General features: G+C 47.5%; 1 protein-coding gene across 1 annotated transcript in view; it reads left to right on the forward strand.

Annotated features, from left to right (window-relative positions):
- LOC149356678 (uncharacterized) overlaps positions 1 to 17,624 on the forward strand; it is a 106,551-nt gene that overhangs the window by 36,707 nt on the left and 52,220 nt on the right. The window contains exons 5-7 of the mRNA XM_089576405.1: positions 7,748 to 7,904; positions 9,894 to 10,178; positions 16,840 to 16,909. Of these exons, the coding sequence (XP_089432531.1) occupies positions 7,748 to 7,904; positions 9,894 to 10,178; positions 16,840 to 16,909 (512 nt within the window). The remainder of the gene's footprint in view (positions 1 to 7,747; positions 7,905 to 9,893; positions 10,179 to 16,839; positions 16,910 to 17,624) is intronic.

The raw sequence follows: 17,624 nt of genomic DNA on the forward strand, positions 1-17,624 counted from the left end.
TATTTCGTCAAATTTTATAAGAGCTTTGGGGAACGTTCTAAAATTAAGAGATTTCACATACCGATTGCCTGAAAGCACTTTCTTTTTTCTTTCTCTTTTTAATGCTGTGTGTCTTGGATCTCACAGTGTATTTCATGAAGCTTCCGAACAAACTATCCCACCTTAATGCAGTGTAAAGTACTCCCTTTAAACTTAAGCTTCCTGAAATGTTTTAGTATATGGCTACACTGGAAGCCTTTCATGTACAGCTTGCTTGCACGAGACTTATATTTGAATCGTACTCTGCAACAATTTCTATTTGAGAGCATAATATTTTTTGAGTGGACAGCTGTCAAATGTGCTCATGAGGTTGTAAAAAAAATCCTTCTTTGGTAGAATGAGTTTAGAGGTTCATGCATGAGATCCCTGAGCAAGGTTATTGATATTGGGTTGTTTGCATGCTATGCTCGCATAAAAGTGTGCCGCATACTGGCCGCGCTTTAATCGCGCTCTCTGGAGGATAGCACAAACCTCTCAGTTTTATGCTGAATGAGTGTGCACTTGTCTGCTTTCGGCTGAGTCGTGAACAATGCTGCCATGCATGGTCACACCCCACCTTAGTGTTCAACCTGCCTTTTAATGCAGCTCTTGCTGCTGAATGTTGCCATCTGCTTCCATTGCATATGTTTGGGAAGCTTGCTGTGTCAACGTTGCCTTGTGCTGCAGCAGTGAGGGTAGGAAAAATTCTGCAGTACTTTGTTATTGGCCATAAATACTATACTTATCTTCATAGCATGTTTTCGTGCGACTGGTGATGCAAGGAATGCTTTCTCGTATACAGCAGTCAGGATGGGCGAGTATACTAAAAAGTTTGAGTTCTTGACCCTGAACGCAAAATGTAATATCATAACGTGTTGTATTGGTGGCCGTGCCAGCAATGACTTTTGATTCACAACTCCAAGAGCCACTCACGCAGGTGACAGAAATGGAGAGGGCCAAAGTGCATATAGTAGACAGCAGGGGAGGATTTATCTGAAATTTTACACAGGATAACCATTATAAACATCTTTTTCTCAATGAAAAAAGTCCAAGAAATAAATGTTTAAAATGTGACTGCCCCTCTCCATAAATCCATCCTTTGTAGCATGGCAACATAGCATGTTTCACATATCCACAGATCTAGTATTGTGCATAATATATATTACCGTAGCTTTTCAGACTTCTAGAAGTTTAGGAGTACCCAGTGGCTGCAGTGTAAGTTTCACGGTGTTGTGCATCATTTCAATGCCGTGTTTCATGTTTAATGTGCAGAGCTGCAGCTGTACGCACCGCTTTTCGCTACTTGATGAAATACCAGCTTCTAATGTCACTGCATAGTAGCACACTTTACTTGTGATGACAACACATAAAATGAAATCTGATCTATTGTACGTAATGATCGAATGCATCAAATTATTTTTCTTCAACATAACCACAGACATCAATGAATTAAATTCAGCGCACATGTGGGTACGTCCTCATTTCACTAAGTACTTTTTACACCAAAAAACACAATCACAGGACAAGGGCACAATAAACACGTGAGAAAAGGCCTCCTAATTCAGTTAGAGCTTCGCCTTTTTCGCACTTCTTGACTATGACATCAGATAGAAAAGCAATTGCAAACCGGCAACAGGAAACCGCTCTAAGCATAGCGCGCGACCAGAAACACAGACTTGGCCACGATATGAACGAATACACTCGAGCCCGGCACGTCCCAGAAGCTAGAGCTCGCTAGACGCTTCAAACGTTACACGCTTGAAACGGGCGGGTAATAAAGTTTCTGCAGTATACTAAGAGCAAAGTGAGCGCAGCTGCATGCTTCCTTTAAAATATCGCCCTCCGCCCATGTCATGGCCCCCGCCGCTCACACAAGCGCAATCGCGAAAAACGAAAATGACAGTGACACTAACACCAGTGACGATCACTGGAGCGTTGCGAGAACACGCCTAATAGCAACGAGGATTCACTGCCGATGGAAACGGGAGCGCGAATGGTACACGCACACTGCACGTACAGGACGTGAAACGTCCGCACAATACGCCGACGACCTCTCTAGCGCACGGCGTATTGAATCACTGGTGAACGAACAGCGCGAGTGCTCCTCAGTAAGCAGCGGTAGTCTCCCGACGGCTCCGAGCAGTGACGCAGTAGACGAAATGCCCGTGCGATCGTGGTCGCCGAGCACGTTGAAATCAATGCACGCAACAACGAGAGTTTTGCAGCAAATTCCACCTGAGATATGAGTGAACGGCGCCAAGTCAGCCTGTGAGCACGATCAAAAACAAACTCGAGCAGTTGAGAAAAGTACGCCTACGCCGCACCGCAAATGCTACGCCGCGACCGTCTGCTACCGCCATGTTTGCAAGCAGCAACTACGACGCCGTTGCTAAGCTGCCCGGACTAGATGGCCTCCCGATCGCGAAAAAACCACGTGATTTCCTCCACATTTTTCTCCCATGGTGTTGTGTGGAAAGGGCCTCTCCTCTCTTTTTCCTTCCTCCATGGCTACCACTCACGCCGTCGGCGTGGGACCCCTAGACGTCACACCACGTGACACCGTGACGTCACACCACGTGACACCGTGACGTCACACCACGTGACATCGGATGAGAGAGGCGGCCTCCACCTCGCGCCGTCGCCGTGGGACCCCTAGCCGTCACGCCACGTGACACCGTGACGTCGTTGTGACGATGCCACCGCACAGACGCCGGAATGTCCTCGAGCAACATTCCCGCGCATTTCGAACGCGCGTTCACACTCGGTGTAGGCGAAACGCTCGCTCCACCGGGCAGGCAGACGCGGCTTCCGTGGCAATCCAGGCGCTCACCCAACGCGCGTCTCGGGGTTAGTCGGCGTTCCGCTGTAGCCATGCCGTTGTCTTCCCCCACGACGAAGGCTTCTAGTGGTTGTATTAAAATGACCAAGTATGCAACCAAGGAAAGCCATGTATTACCAAGCCTAGCCACCAATATGTTTCGCATCTGACTAGGCTTAACCTTAGCTAAGCCTCAGCCGTAATTTTTTCATTCAGTTCACAAATTTGTGTCATGAGCACTCATATTCTAGTCTTATCGATAATTTGTACTGCAATTATGGACATCTTTACTCGATCTTCTTCTTGGGTCGGCGTCTTCTTCAATTCTAATTTGACATGGACTAATGGCATAGAGGATATTACATCGAGGGGACAACACGGCCAGTTTCAATGGCCATCGAGTCGAGGGCCTTCGAGGTTTTCCATCGAACTCGAAGGAGTTGTGGTGCTGCTATACGGCAAACCTCAATAGCCATTGAAATAGTTCTCGCGTCTTACGCGAAGTTCGTGTGGCGCCACAATCGCGCAAATAGCAAAAAGATTTTTATGAAAACTAATCAAATATTGAAGTGTACTTTTTTGGAGTCATAAGGCGCGTTCACGCTTGTCCAAAAGTCCGGCGAGCGAAGCGGATTCGCTCGCCGCGAAAACTAGGACCTGTTCTCATGTGCTGACGCCCGGAAGAGCGCCGCCGCGCCGCTCCTGTTTCTCGCTCTTGCACACCACGTCGCCGCTCGCGGCGTACACAGATACGGTGAGAAAAGAGCATCAATTCACGATGCTTACGTACCACAAGCGAATGCATGCTTACGTACGCTAAACGTAGGCATATTCCCACTTTTAATTCAGCGTATGCTAGCACAGACGCAAATATGAACTCAGCCTATAGTGGCGCCATCTGGTTGTCAGGACGGAAACGATTACTGTCAACAAACCGGCTCTCCTCTTAAGCCTAGCAGCGGCAGAATCGTTACTCTAAACAAAAAATTAAGCAAATTTTTCACTTATACGTTTTCTTACAGGCGAGGTGAGACGAAGCGAAAGACCGGTGCCCCATTTATGACCAGTGAACAGACTGAAAAAGGCAGCAACAACGAGAATTCTGTCCGAAGCGAGGGTTCCCTCTTTGAAGGGCGCCGCCATGTTTGTCATTCGAAGCAATGTTAGCAACACTGGGCAACGCTCGAAGGCCCTCCAAATCTCGATAGAATTCCGCGTTGCTCCGTTGACTCGATAGACTATTGACTCGATGGCCATTCAAACTGCCCGTGTAGCAGCGCTCGATCGCCTTTGAGACGGTAGACTATCGGTTCCAGGGCCTTCGACACGCCCGTGTGACAGGGGTATTAGCTTTCTGAAGCGACCCATACATCTGGAGAACAGGGGCACCAGGCTTGAAGCATACCGTCTCCTCCTGCGTTCTGCATTGGAATACGCATCAGTCATTTGGAGTCCCTGCTAAATCACCCTAACCGATCTACTTGAAGCCGTTCAGAATAGAGCAGCTCGATTCATTTGGCCTTTCTACTCGCGATTCCAAAGTGTTTCATCTCTGAAAGTAACGCTCAACATGCCGTCACTCGCAATGCGCAGAAAATTCGCTAGATTATCTTTTTTTACACACTCTATCACAACAACACATAATTTGCCGATCGCATGTTTTGTCATCACCTCATGCCACACAACGCTCGATCATGCCTACAGAGTTAACCCTGTCTTCGCCGGGACCGAAAATTCCAAGAATTCACCCTTAGCCTTATCAATAAAAGAATTGAATGAATTACCCTCCGGGATCACCACGATAAGACAGACTTCGTTATTTCATTGACTTCTACCAGCTTATCTAAAATCCTAGTTCTTCCAGCGACATAATTACTTTGTTACACGCCGTATCCACAGTCACGGTTCTTTGTCTTTTGTTTGTTTATCGTGCATTTCAAAAAATATTTTTGTAATCATGTTTCTTGATTGGTACTTTAGTGCCGCATTAACTAACTTCAGTGTTTTTTTTTTCTGCGTCTCTAAACCTTATGCTTTATGGCGGTTTAACGTCCCAGTGCTACTCAGGAAATGTAGGACGCCGTAGTGAAGGGCTCCGGAAATTTCGACCACCTTGGCTTTTTTTAACGTGCACTGACAACGCACTGTACACAGGCCTCTGGAATTTCGCCTCCATCGAAATTCGGCTGCCGCGGCCGGGATCGAACCCGCGTCTTTCGGGTCAGCAGCCGAGCGCCATAACCACTGACCCACCGCGGCGGCTGCGTGTGTGAAAGATTCGTGTTCTGCTTTAAGTCTCCCCCTGAGTAATGCCCCTAGAGCGCCATTAGGGTAATTGACTGAATAAGTAAATTACAGTTAAGCTTCTTAACTGCTGGGAGGCAGGTATGGAATTCTAAAAACTGATATTGATATTACTTACGGTGGGCTACATGCCACTCAGTAGTACAGGAGCCTGACTGTAATAGTTAAAAAGAAAACTATATTAGTTAACCTGCCTGCTAGTTAGCACGTCTTAGTTGTATTCGGATGTAATACACCGCTGACAATGCTATGCCGAAAAAAGCGCTCTTCCAACTCAGAAAACCTGTCTATAAAAACTGTGTAAAATCTTAGGTGAAACGGCCTGTATACACTAAGTACGCGTACATCTGACGACGTTGTGGTCAGACAGCCAAAGGTTGGTTTCGCCTAATTAAAATTCGCCCAGATGTAGCAGAGAGCAACTTGGGAATTTTTGCCGCTGCTTATTGGATTGATACGAAGCAATGCATGCCTTCACGAAAGTAAATTCGCGCAGGTCTAGCTGCTGGATCTGAGTGGTAACCTGCCATTCTGGAGCGGCGTATACAGTCGAGTCACATCAGCATAATTAAATCAAATGGTACCCCGTCTTCGTTGCCGCCACATAAATAGTGACTGCCGTGTGAGTCTAATGGAAATTCTATCTTGATTGTTCGTTGTAATACATCGCAAAAGAATACCCCTCCCCAGCAATGTAAGAAAACATCATCTATTGTTTCTGACTGCTTACAAATTAAACAATGCCATCCCGACGGTAAAAAAAAATCATTCGCCTCTAAAAACTTCTTAACCGATAACGTCCCCATATGTAGTTTGAAGAACCAAAATTGTCTTTGCCTCTGGCGGCTTCTGCATTTTCTTGATTGTTTTTTAAGACGTCACTGCTAGGGCTCAATACTTGACTGCTTTTAAAACGTCACAAGGCGCTCTACAAGGGCTTTTTATGCTATTACGCGACAACGTAAGGAGCTAGTTCTACTGAAAACCCGGCGTTTCCCGTCGTCCGGCGCGAGTTGGAAAAAATCCCACAATACCTAAAATCAGATCCTAGAAAAATAAAATATCCTTTATTGGGGTTCAAACCCAGGCTCTCTGCGTGCCATTAAGGGTCGTTGGTTAAAGCATATCAGAGGAGCACCTAGCGAACACTTTGTGGTGCGTGTGACTTAATAACGTGTGTTCGGGATGTGTACTGATCTTATAGTAATTAAATAAAAATAAAACCAAATATTTATTAAGATTGTAATACTGACCGTGAAAGGTAATTTGATTATGCATTTGTAATCGGGGACAAATGAGAAAGAAAAAGAATAAAGTGAGGAGAAAAAATGCCGCCACCGTATGGAAGACATTGAAGTAACAAGCGTTAGCTGTTCGGTAGCGCCATCTAGCGTCCAGGTGATGTATTGCCACGTGATTAGGCTACTTTTCCATACCTTACGGCGATCGGGCGCCTGCCGCCTTGAGGTCGGATATTTTTCACCAATTTGGGCCGAAAAAGTTTTTCGACTCTTTGGAGGGCCATTTCTCCTTACGACGGTAGGCACCCGGTCGCCATGAGGTATGAAATTGTGAGCTGCCCAGTGCTGATGACATGACCGCCATGTTAAGCCCACCAAAAGTAAATATTAACCTAATTGGGTAATATTGGTGTCTAACATGTCCTACTTATCGAGCCCGTTACGAATATACATTAGTTAGATCATGACGTTATCGGTTAGTTAACTATAAGCAATTAATTATAAGCATAGCCATAACTAAATATTAACTTCATTAGTTAACTTTGGTGTCTAGCCTGTTCTACTCATACAGAGGATTCCAAATATCTAATTCGTTTTATGATGCCTCATTAATAACCGAGTTAAAAGCGATTATACAGTCATGTGAGTAGTTAATTATGACGTCAAAAATCAGTGACGTCACCAATCATCAATTCGATATACTAATTGTACCAGTCATGGCGACTGACCGAGTGATGTACGCCAGTACGTGTCGAGGGGACGAATGCCAGCAGTCGTTTATTGCACCGTATATAAAACCACGTTGGGCGAGAGGGTAGTGTGAGGGTAGAGGGTAGTACTGTTGGTAGGAAGAGTTATCATGAAAGGAAACGTCGGCACGTGAGTGCTCGCAAGCAAAGATAAATATGCGCGCACAAGCAGATATGATACACTAATGACGTCACCAATCAGCAATTGGGTTGCTTTATCGATTTACTATGGGGGCCGCCATCTTAAATTCCTTGGACTTAGAAAGTTTCGCGCTGGAGGTAGGTGGTAGCAGACCCCAAGAAATCGAGAAACATGATGAATAAGAGCTAACGCTCCTAAAAGGGTTAGAAGGCGGTATCGCGACTGCACTTAAAGCGTAGCTTGGCTCCTTTTAATGGAGAAGAAGTACATTCTTTGCATCTATTCTCGTAATTTCTTCAGCTTGCAGAAAAGGGCACTGTTTTCTGTTGGCAGCTATCGGAAGCCACCGCCAAGCGCTTGAAAACAGCATTCGATAACTGTGCGCATTTGTGTATGGGGAGCAAGTAGTTGCAGTGGGCGATCACCTTGACCGTACATGCAACATTTCTCCGCTCCTTCCCACGCTCGGCGACAGGGCTACCATCAGCGGGCGCTCTTCGATAGGGCGACCAGCCGGCTACCCACGTTGCGTCGCCGCCAACTGGAAAACATGCTGTGGCCCCAGCGCCCTTCACACGACGATGATCTGCCCTCGGAGATAATGGGCGCCGTGTCGCTCTGCGAGTCGCCGCGTGAGTATGCAGCCTGGTCCAATCAGCCACTTACTTAGGCCGCCTGGTTGGTTCCATTTCCCTCTGTTGTCATGCTGTCATCTCACAACTCGTGCACTCAGAAGTTAGCCCGGAGTTTGAGAGGAGCGCCGACTATAGCACGCCGCAATGCATCCCGCACACTCCGATAATGCCACGCTGACGTCACGCGCTCGGCTATTTGCCATGCTCTCCCCCTCATCTCCTCTTTTGCCGGTTTGCGCCTGGTAGCTCTCATTCATACCCATTTCACTGCAGGCACGATTTGGTCGACGCACCACCTGTTGCATTGCTGAGAAACCAAGTGTAGCCGGACGCAAGGGGTAGAGAAACGGGAACATTGTAGGTGGGTCTCTTAATACTCTCATAACGTCGCGACACCATCTATTGCATACTCCACCCTGTTTAAGCAATAGTCGCCTGCGTTTAGCAGCAGAGTAGTTCTCCTGTCTATACTGCTGCGTGGTTAGCACTTTTGCCTACCAAATGAAGGGCCCAAAACCCAAGCTGTTCACATGTTCACACTTTTGCGTCGTTGACAGAAACTATCGCATATACGGGTTTTCATGACTGGTACAAACCGGCAGCGAGCCGCTCCTTCATGAGGGACGTAATGTTGTCCATATCCAGGAGCACGAACTGTTAACATCCAAGTGAATGCCAGGTTTTGGGAGGGAGGGCAATATATAGATCGCACGACTTTTATTGGTCTATTTTATTCAGCAAATAATTGCTAAGTGTCTCCTACAACTCAATTTGCCGAGTCCCCCTCTTCCGAAATGTACAAAAACTGAATTAAAGATGTGCGCGCGGTTTGTACTGCCGAACGGCGAGCTCATATTAGAGAGTTTTAGAAAAGGGGGGCCCAAGGCTTGGGATCTTCCCTACGCAGCGGAGCCAGGCTTGCGTTTATCGATTGCAACGCCACTACGGCAAACCAAAAAGATACTGTTAAAAAAAGATTTCAAAATATGCGTTCATTTCTTCGTCATAAATTGTTATTATTGCCGCCACACGATTTAAGAGTTAATTTATAAGTGTGTGTTTTTACTGAGGCGGGAAACTCCATTCGAACGTCCCACCAAGTCACCTCTACGGCAACCGAACAATGCGTACTCGCTAAGCCTAGAAGCTTTGTAAACACGGAAGGAATCTGAAAACATGGCGCATTTCATCGCTAAAATTTTGTGGTGAGGGCATCATCAGACAAAGCGATAGCTTCGTGCGCCTTTCGTTTGCCGTGAACTTAATACACAGAGTAGCGACAACAACGAATCGGTGGTGTAGTGAGAGATCCCGCTTCGACGGGGGCCGCCATGTTGCCTGAACGTAGAGCAGCGTTGGGGCGCACGCTATTTTGGAGAAATAGCGTTCGCCGCCAACGTTAACACAAAACGCCGGGCGGGGCTTGCGCTGTGTGCATGCGCACTTCGACGTCCGAAACTTCTTGGGGCCCCCAAAGCTTGGGGCCCCCTATTCTAAAACTCCCTATTGACGCACAAAGAAATAAATGTTAGCGCACAGCTCCGAGGGTATACGAAGCAAACTACCCTTTTGAAGCGCTAACATACTGAAGACCCAGAGTTGCCACGTCGAGAATTAAGATGAGCACTCAGTACTTTATACACTTGAGTCGCCTGCAAACTCTTCTAGTATAACAACTCTACTCCAGAACGCTCACATCTTGCCTGCTTGCATACTCGGTCCCTCACTAACTTGCCTGCCGATGCCGAAGAATAATCATTTCAGCACTTTGCCGAGAATTTATTACATCTACGCAAATGCCGTCCATGAAACTAGCTGATAACACAGTCCTCGAACATTGGGTGCAGTAATAGTTTTTACTGTTATTTTATTAAGCAAGTTATTTGCGCAAAAAAAAAGTTTATATATTTGCTTAAGAGCATTATTTATATGCTGCAAACTTGAAGCCCATTTTGTTTTCGTAATTTCTCAAAATGGGCCTCGCAGTGCTGACCGTGGACGGCTCGGAGAATGCCTCCTTCGGAGAGTCGACCGAGCAGGCCCTGTGGGACTTCGTCATGTACTCGTGCGAGTTCGCGCCCCGGAGGCCCCGCACGCCCAAGCACACGCCGCCCGTTCAGCCAGCCTACCCGGCTCGCTCGTCGCTCTACGACCCGGAGCGTGGGCCGCGCCAGCCAAAGCGCGCCTCCTTTTACGAAGACGGCACCATCATTTACCCGGGAAGGGACTCACCGTTGCCCAAGCGCGGCTACACCAACGCAGACGAGAGCAGTTGAGTGCCGCTATCTCTTACGTTCTTAAATTGCACCATCTACGAAACTCCGAATCCAATTTTTGGCATTAGGCGCCGCCTACCATATGGCCAGTTGCACGCCGCGTCAGCTCCGAGTAGCTGCTGGCTCATGACAACTCGCGTCAATCGACGCTGTAACTAGCAGGCGCCCTCTACTCATCATAGAGAAAGGAAATGGTAAAGAGCGGACACTCCCATAGGGCCCAGCTGGTGTATGGATAAGGCAGGTGAGTTAATTTCTCTGTAGCAGCGACCGCAACAGCTTATGTTGTGTCGCTGTGCTACTGAGATACCGCATAAGCTACTAATTCAAAGAAATTCACCTCCATGTCGAGAGCTTCCTCGCAGTACACGCACCCTCCAGTATCTTGCGAATTCAACAGAGCTTCTCCGACTGCCGGGTTAATAATGATGAGTGGGCACCTTAGCAAGGAAAGATCACTATCAAAATGCTCCAGTGATGTGGTGCAGCCCAGCAGTTTTAGCGTGGCCGCCAGTAGTGGCTGTCCCGGTGATGATAAACAGCCCAGAGACCCACTTCCTTATTCATCCCCTGTGACCAGAGCAGTTGACAAGTTACTGTCGTCCCCTGCCGTTCAGTGTCGCATGAAGGACCGCACTTACGAAAGAGACGAGATTACCAGCTTAAATACAGGGCGCCTCCTAGTTACAGCGTCGTCTGCTCGAATGCTTTGCTGACGCGACAAAACCACCGCTGGTCGTCTGCTCTAGTTGTCACGAACCAGCAGAATGGTCTGTTCAATTTCTAAGCCACGTGTAGTCTAATAACGCACCCGTGGATGCTTCGCTATCTCTCTCGCTCAGCGCGCAGGTCGCGCGGCAATAGGCAGAAGAATAGCAACGAGGCGAGGTGGCGAACCCTAGTTTCTGAATACTACCTGCAGGGAAAGATGGCCCAACGTCTACGATAGTTTCTTAAAGAGTATCTCTTGCATGGCGGGAGTGACGGGAAGACGATGTTTTGTATTTGGCTTGGCTGCATTTGGGCCGAAAACGTTGATTTTATTCTTAATCGGTCGCCATCGAGCGGATAAAGCTGGGTCATGAAGGTGGTCCAAGCTATTCAGCTTACTTCTTCTAACTCTCACTGTGGCCAGGACACTTTTTTTCAGAACGGTCACTATTTACACTGTTGCTGCTGAAAATATCATTGAGGACATAGGCAGAGGCAATTGGTTCGGGGGCTAAAGCACATTTTCAAGCTTTTTAAACAGCCAAAACATGTAAGAATTGTATTTCTAAGTGTATTAAGTGCATAATCCCCGATGTTTGATCAGACACCCTTGAAGTTTCGCTTTCGTATTTTGTGGTTCGGAGTGCAGAGTTTTTCATGGATTAAGTTGCTTGCTGATGAGCGTTAACTGCGGAATGCTGCATATTCTTATTTGACCTACTGCGATAGCACACTCCTTTTTCATCATTATAAAGCTAACAAGAGCCCAGCTCGGAGAAAGGTCATATCCACCCAGTAACAATTTTCCGGGACAGTCTTGATCCGCGGCCCTAAGAGAGAGAGAGATGACAACACATATTAACGTGAAAACATTGCTATCCCCATTACGAGAAAAGCCCGCGACGTGTGTGCGTGTGTATGTGTACTCACAATGGTACATATAATCCCAGCGATGGCAAGAAAAAATATGGGCGACGTCAGCAAACGGCCGTGTGACGCACAGAGCAAGCCGAGCCCCTCCACTTCAGACAGACTTATACACGTCTTTCGTCTATAGACACGCCACTGGCCGACCGCCGAGTGGCGCAAGTTTCCCCGGCATTCGTACCGAAATTGTGAAGCAACTGTTTGTCGTACAGAGTTTCGGGTGGTGTCATGCGATTTCTGGTTGCGTATAGCTAACATATGCTGGTCAATTAGAGGTTGGTTTGCGACAGGGAATCCAACCAATCAAATCGACGACATACCCACCTTCACCTGTGTGCCTTCCCAGACTTTCGTACCAGAATTGCGATAGAGCCGTTCCTCGCACAGCTTTCCGGATAATGTCATGCGCGCGTGTGTGCAAAAGAACTTTAATGCATGTATAAACATTACGCGTAAACAGTGCACCCAGGGACGATTATGCTTACGCATTCCCACACATAAACAGTCTCGAGTGTCTCAGCCGAATTTATTATCAGCGCTTTTATTAGCAGGCGTTCGACAATGAATTGACAAAGGAAGGACTGCAGTGCCTGCTGCGGCCTTTCTTCTAGTACATCGACCTTGCAATACCTTGCACAAGCAATAGCCGCTTCCACGCGCCACCATACTGCTATCATCGCAGCGATTCGTGCCGCTTCTGTTACGCCCACTGCTTGTCAATTTAGCAGATACGGTGGCAGAGTGTTTTGCGTCCTAATTGCTCCTTACAACAGTCAAAAAAGCCCACCTGTTGTGTGCGCTCCCAGACACTCTTAAAGCGTGAAGGGGAAGGGGGGTTGGTCACGGTCTCAGAGGAGATGCCCAAGATTCAGCGAGGCAAGCTCAACCAGAAACAAGCTACCAAGAGGCAAAGAGGGCGGCCGCCTAAGTGCCTAGATTTCGCCGCTCACAAGCCAGAGAATGGGTCGATGTCAAAGGTTCAAAAACAAAACACGCTTTATATAGCAAAGAGACGAGAGGAATTGAAATCACTGGTAACAACACATTCAAAGTGATATGCAAAATTATTCTCCACGTGCAAAGTAACACTATAGAGTGGCTGCAATACAAGATTGATCTTGCAACAAAGTGCACTAGCACACAAAAGAGGCAAACACATAAAAACACAATTTCTTCACCGGGCACTGCCACAGTCAGACGACCGAAGGATCATGACAGGCCGTACCGAATACAGGCGCGCACTGCCTGGCTTGTCCATAGCTGTGTGCGTGGTGGCGACCCAGAAGTCATGCTAGAGCGCTTCTCCTAAGCCGAAACTTAGGTCGAAAATACACACCGATGACGTTAATATCATTAAAGCCACTATAATAATAAGTGAAATTTTCAGACTGGCGCTTGCCGCGCACGCTGCAGAGGAGGACGTTGGCCTATCCAGTATGCCAGAAAATGACGTGGCGGCGCTGAAAGCAGCGCAACAGCGGCACCGCGTGACCACTGCAGGCTGGTTATGGTGATACACCGCAGCAGCTGCACTCAAATATTGCTTTACGGAAAATTGTAATCGTCGGCAAATTTTTGTACTTCCATAAAATAACACAAGTGTTAGGCTGGCATAGAACTTTCACAGCTTCTTCGAGGTCTGCCGCAAGAAGAGTCATATTGTTACGGCTGAATCCTCGTTCCATGCCCAACAAAAATTGGAGTCGACGCTTAAGCTTAGCCTTAAGGGTAGTCCACGACAGCCTTAATAAGTTAATGGCCATATATGCGCAACTGGTCATTCTCGAAATTACATTCATAGCTCACTGGGAGTGCTCATACCACTCCTGGTGCAGCGGTTAAGCTATTAGTCACTGCCCTGCTATGGCAGCAGCTGCAACCGGTGGGGTTAGTGAGAAGCATGTTGCTCTTCGCGAGCAACCTTTCGCGACGAATAATTAATTGAACTGCCACATTCTTGGTGAGCAGTTTGCTCACAGTCCACTGGGCAGGTTGTGATGACGCCAACAAGGTAATGCGACCTAGGTGGGTCGGAACCGAGCTGGGAGGGCCCCCTAAGTTGCTTCTTCGGGTATGTTTCACTCACAACGCCGATGTCGACGAGGACGACGTCGGATTTTCTGCAGAACAGGAATCTTAACGTTATCGCGTCAGTAGGCAAGCCAGATTCGAAACCGCATGTGCCCGCCATTCCTGCGTCTCTCCAACGGTGTGTGAAGTGAAACGCTGCCTGCATTCCCTGTAGATAAGATTGAGATAATGTTCTCCAATCTTCTGTTTTGGGGGGAATTTATATGTATATGTATGTATATGTATATGTATAAGTATAACCGAACTTTGAGAGCCTTCACCAGCGCCACCTTCGTCCATAGCGGCAGACGCAGTACGTCTTGTATTACAGCGCGTGCCACGTGAAACCTGATCCAACGGTGAGAGCGGAAGCTGTGCTAGAACCCTGCTATTATACCTATGACATCAAGACCGCCAGAATCGAAGCCCTCGTGAGGTTTTCAGACGACAAGGGAAGAGAAAAGAGGGGCTCGTTATGACATACATGTCGAACGCCAACAGTTAACGAAACCAAGGGCCATTGGGGATGTTTCTATATGCAGGGTTCATCAATTGGATTAAATAGGATAATTATTTAAAGATATCTGATTTGAAAGCAGAAGAAAAAACGGCATGCCGCCGGCGGGAACCGAAGCCCAGAAAGCCGTAAGCCCCGTTGCCGTAGCTCAGTTGGCAGAACACCGGACGCGAAATTCTAAAGGTCGTGCATTCGGATCCCACCGACAGTATGTGGTTGTTTTAGACCGCAGCTCTTTGGCGCCCGTTCCTGCGTTTCGCGGCGTCGCCGTCGCCGTTGTCCGTTCTAACCAGCTCCGCAACCGGGACAGCGCGGTGCTCTAGTTGCGCGCGCTCCTGGCGCCATCTCCCGCGACCTCTCGATAACTTAACTGCTCTCTCTCCACTCCTCCTCCAATGCCACCCGAGTGGGGTGGCAATTAGAGCGCCGGATCGGTGGCGGCAGATCTCGATATGTGCACCGTCCCAGCCGAAACGCATAGCCGCCGCCGTTCGCCACTGCGAACCGCCTGCCTATATAAATAGTTTATCCTCTGCCAGTTCTTTCTGAGCCATGAGCGAGCCAACCGGTGGAAGTCCTTCGTCTGCCGCTGCTGCTAAATGAGCTGCCAGAGCAGAGGCCCAGCGCCGTCGCCGCCAGAATCCAGTGGTGTGTGCCGCCGAAGCAGAAGCTTACCGTCGCCGCCGTCGAACTTTTTGCCATAGTCCGTCGAAAATCTTTAAATATTCACGCTAATAATCTCCCAGTGTTGAACACCGAATATAAAAAAAAACATCTGTGCTCCTTTTGTTTCAGTGACTGTTGGCTTTTGTCACGTATGCCATAACAACCCCTCATTTCCCATCCCTTGTCTCCTTAATAGCTAACGAGGGCCTCACTTCTGGCAGTCTTAATGCCATGGTACCATTACAGGGAAGTCGCACAGCTCCCACCCTAACCGTTCGATCACGTTTCATGTGGCACACGAGGCAATGCAGGACACACTACGCCTTCAGCTATGGACTAGGCTGGCGCTGGTGAACACTCTCGAGGTTCAGTTACACTGCATATAAATACTCCCGTAAGCAGAAGATTGAAAAATCGTCGCCGTAGCTCAGTTGGTAGAGCACCGCACGCGAAATTCGTTGGTTGTGGGTTCGGATCTCACCGGCGGCATGTGGTTGTTGTTCTGCTTTGTAATAAGTTAAGTTTAAATAAATGGCTTTATAATCTCGCATTTATGAGCACCACATATTAAATAAGAAACATTTTCTATGTTCCTTGCTTTCAGTGACTGTTGGCTTCCGTCATGTATGTTATAACGAGCCCCTCTTTTCCCTTCGCTTGTCTTCTCTGTTTAACACTGTTATTATTGTAGAATAACATAAAATTACGTCACTCGAAAAAAGCAAAATAACCTTTCCAGCTGACTCAATTGGCATTAATCTCGCAGCCGCTAAGCTTCAAAAGCAGCTTCTGCCTTTAATATTCTTGCTCTCTACCCTGTAGTATTTTGGCATTTGTGGAGGAAACTTGGAACCAAAAGTTATTTGTTCAGAACGAAAGCATCCTTTAATTAGAGCAGTTCTTTTTTGATCTCACAGCAGCCGTCATATTAAAAACAATTTGAATGGAGACAGCTTTGCGAGATATAAGTAAACCGGCCTTCACACGTAGTGACGTTATTAGTTTCCTCCACTAACAGAATGGGAGACAGCGTGTTGTCCTTTTGTTATCAGGCCTGTGCACTTCATTCACTGCTATTGGAAACAGCAGCCGCGCCCAGTATGAATTCGCTCACTTTGACCGGTATGAACAGCTTAAGGAGGCACTGAGGAGGACTGCTGCAGCAAATTTTGTACTGCATCTAAAACTGATTGCCTCACTTTTTTGTGGCTCTTATGACGTCATTTTGGTAGCGAAGTACATATTATTGCTGGAAATATGGAGTTGAATAACGTTTCGCTTTGCTATATATGAACAATAGACGGAGCAGTTAGTGCACTGGCTATTATCGATTCCGCGATGGCTGAATGACGGTAGGTCTAGCCTCAAGAGGTTCGCAAAAAAAAAAAAAAAGCCGTACTGACGTCGTCATAGCCTGCTCGCGAAAGCGGCCGCTGGCTGCGATACCAGTGTTTTAATGTCTCGCCTTTTGAATCTCACATCTCTATTTTCAGTGACTGTGAAACAGCCTCTTTGTCATTAGAACGCGGTAATCTGTCGATCAGTGCCAACTTGAATTCATCCTCGGTATTTATGCAGAAAGCAGGTTGCTCGCAAGGTCATTGCGGCTACGCTTGTTCCTCGTGTTGTGCACACGTAGTGCGGTAGCGAGCGCAAAATCAGGGTCCAGCCGCGTTGAAGCGTGGCGCTTAGTAATAACTCGCGAATTGCTAATATGCCGCAGCATCCGTGCCTCACTCAAGTGACATACGTTTCTGAAATGCAGTACTGCGGGTGCCCATCACCTCCCTCTTCGCGCAAGGTACCGTCCGGGACGTCATGTTCTGGGAAACCAGGTAGGCTCCCAACGCACGCGCCTGCGCCGGCGCTGAGAAAGGAAGGGATCCAGTTGTGCGCAGCAAAATACGCTCAAGAGCATGATATGTTTGGGCCCTGTTGGTCAAATAGTAAAATGACTGGTTATCAGGAAATGGAAGCGCGGTAACCGTCTCACTTCTCTGTGGACACCTCAATCGTGCTGTGAGGGCACGGAGGAAGGTGGTAGTGAAAGAGGAACGAGGTAGAGGTGCTGGAGATCTCGAACGTGCGCTTACACTGCGCTGCACAGAGGCGCCTTTTATGTTTCGCCTCCATAGAAACGCGGCTGAACACGTAGAAACAAAGACTGGGCTATCATGATTCCACTCAATGTCTGGGAAGTTGAAATCGCCTAATAGAAAAATGGTCACACCCGGAAAGCGAACTGAAATTGCATTGAGGCAGTCGTGCTATTCTTCACAGAAATTTATGGGGCTTGACGGTGGTCGATAGCACACACCAATAACAATTTTCTTAAAACGGAATGTTATACAGCACCAAACAATTTCTAAATCAGTCATTACAGCAACACGAAAGCATTCAATTTTTTCTTTGACAGCAAGTAAAACACCAACGTCTTGCCTTTCATATCTGTCACATCGAAATATGTTGTAATCCTTGAAATAGTTCACTGTCTGACACATTATCAGGCAACCATGTCTCTGTTAACGCAATAATAGCAGCACTGCAGTC

Source organism: Amblyomma mixtum, chromosome 3, assembly GCF_055824585.1.
Source record: "Amblyomma mixtum isolate Tamu chromosome 3, ASM5582458v1, whole genome shotgun sequence".
Classification (NCBI taxonomy): Eukaryota; Metazoa; Arthropoda; class Arachnida; order Ixodida; family Ixodidae; genus Amblyomma; species Amblyomma mixtum.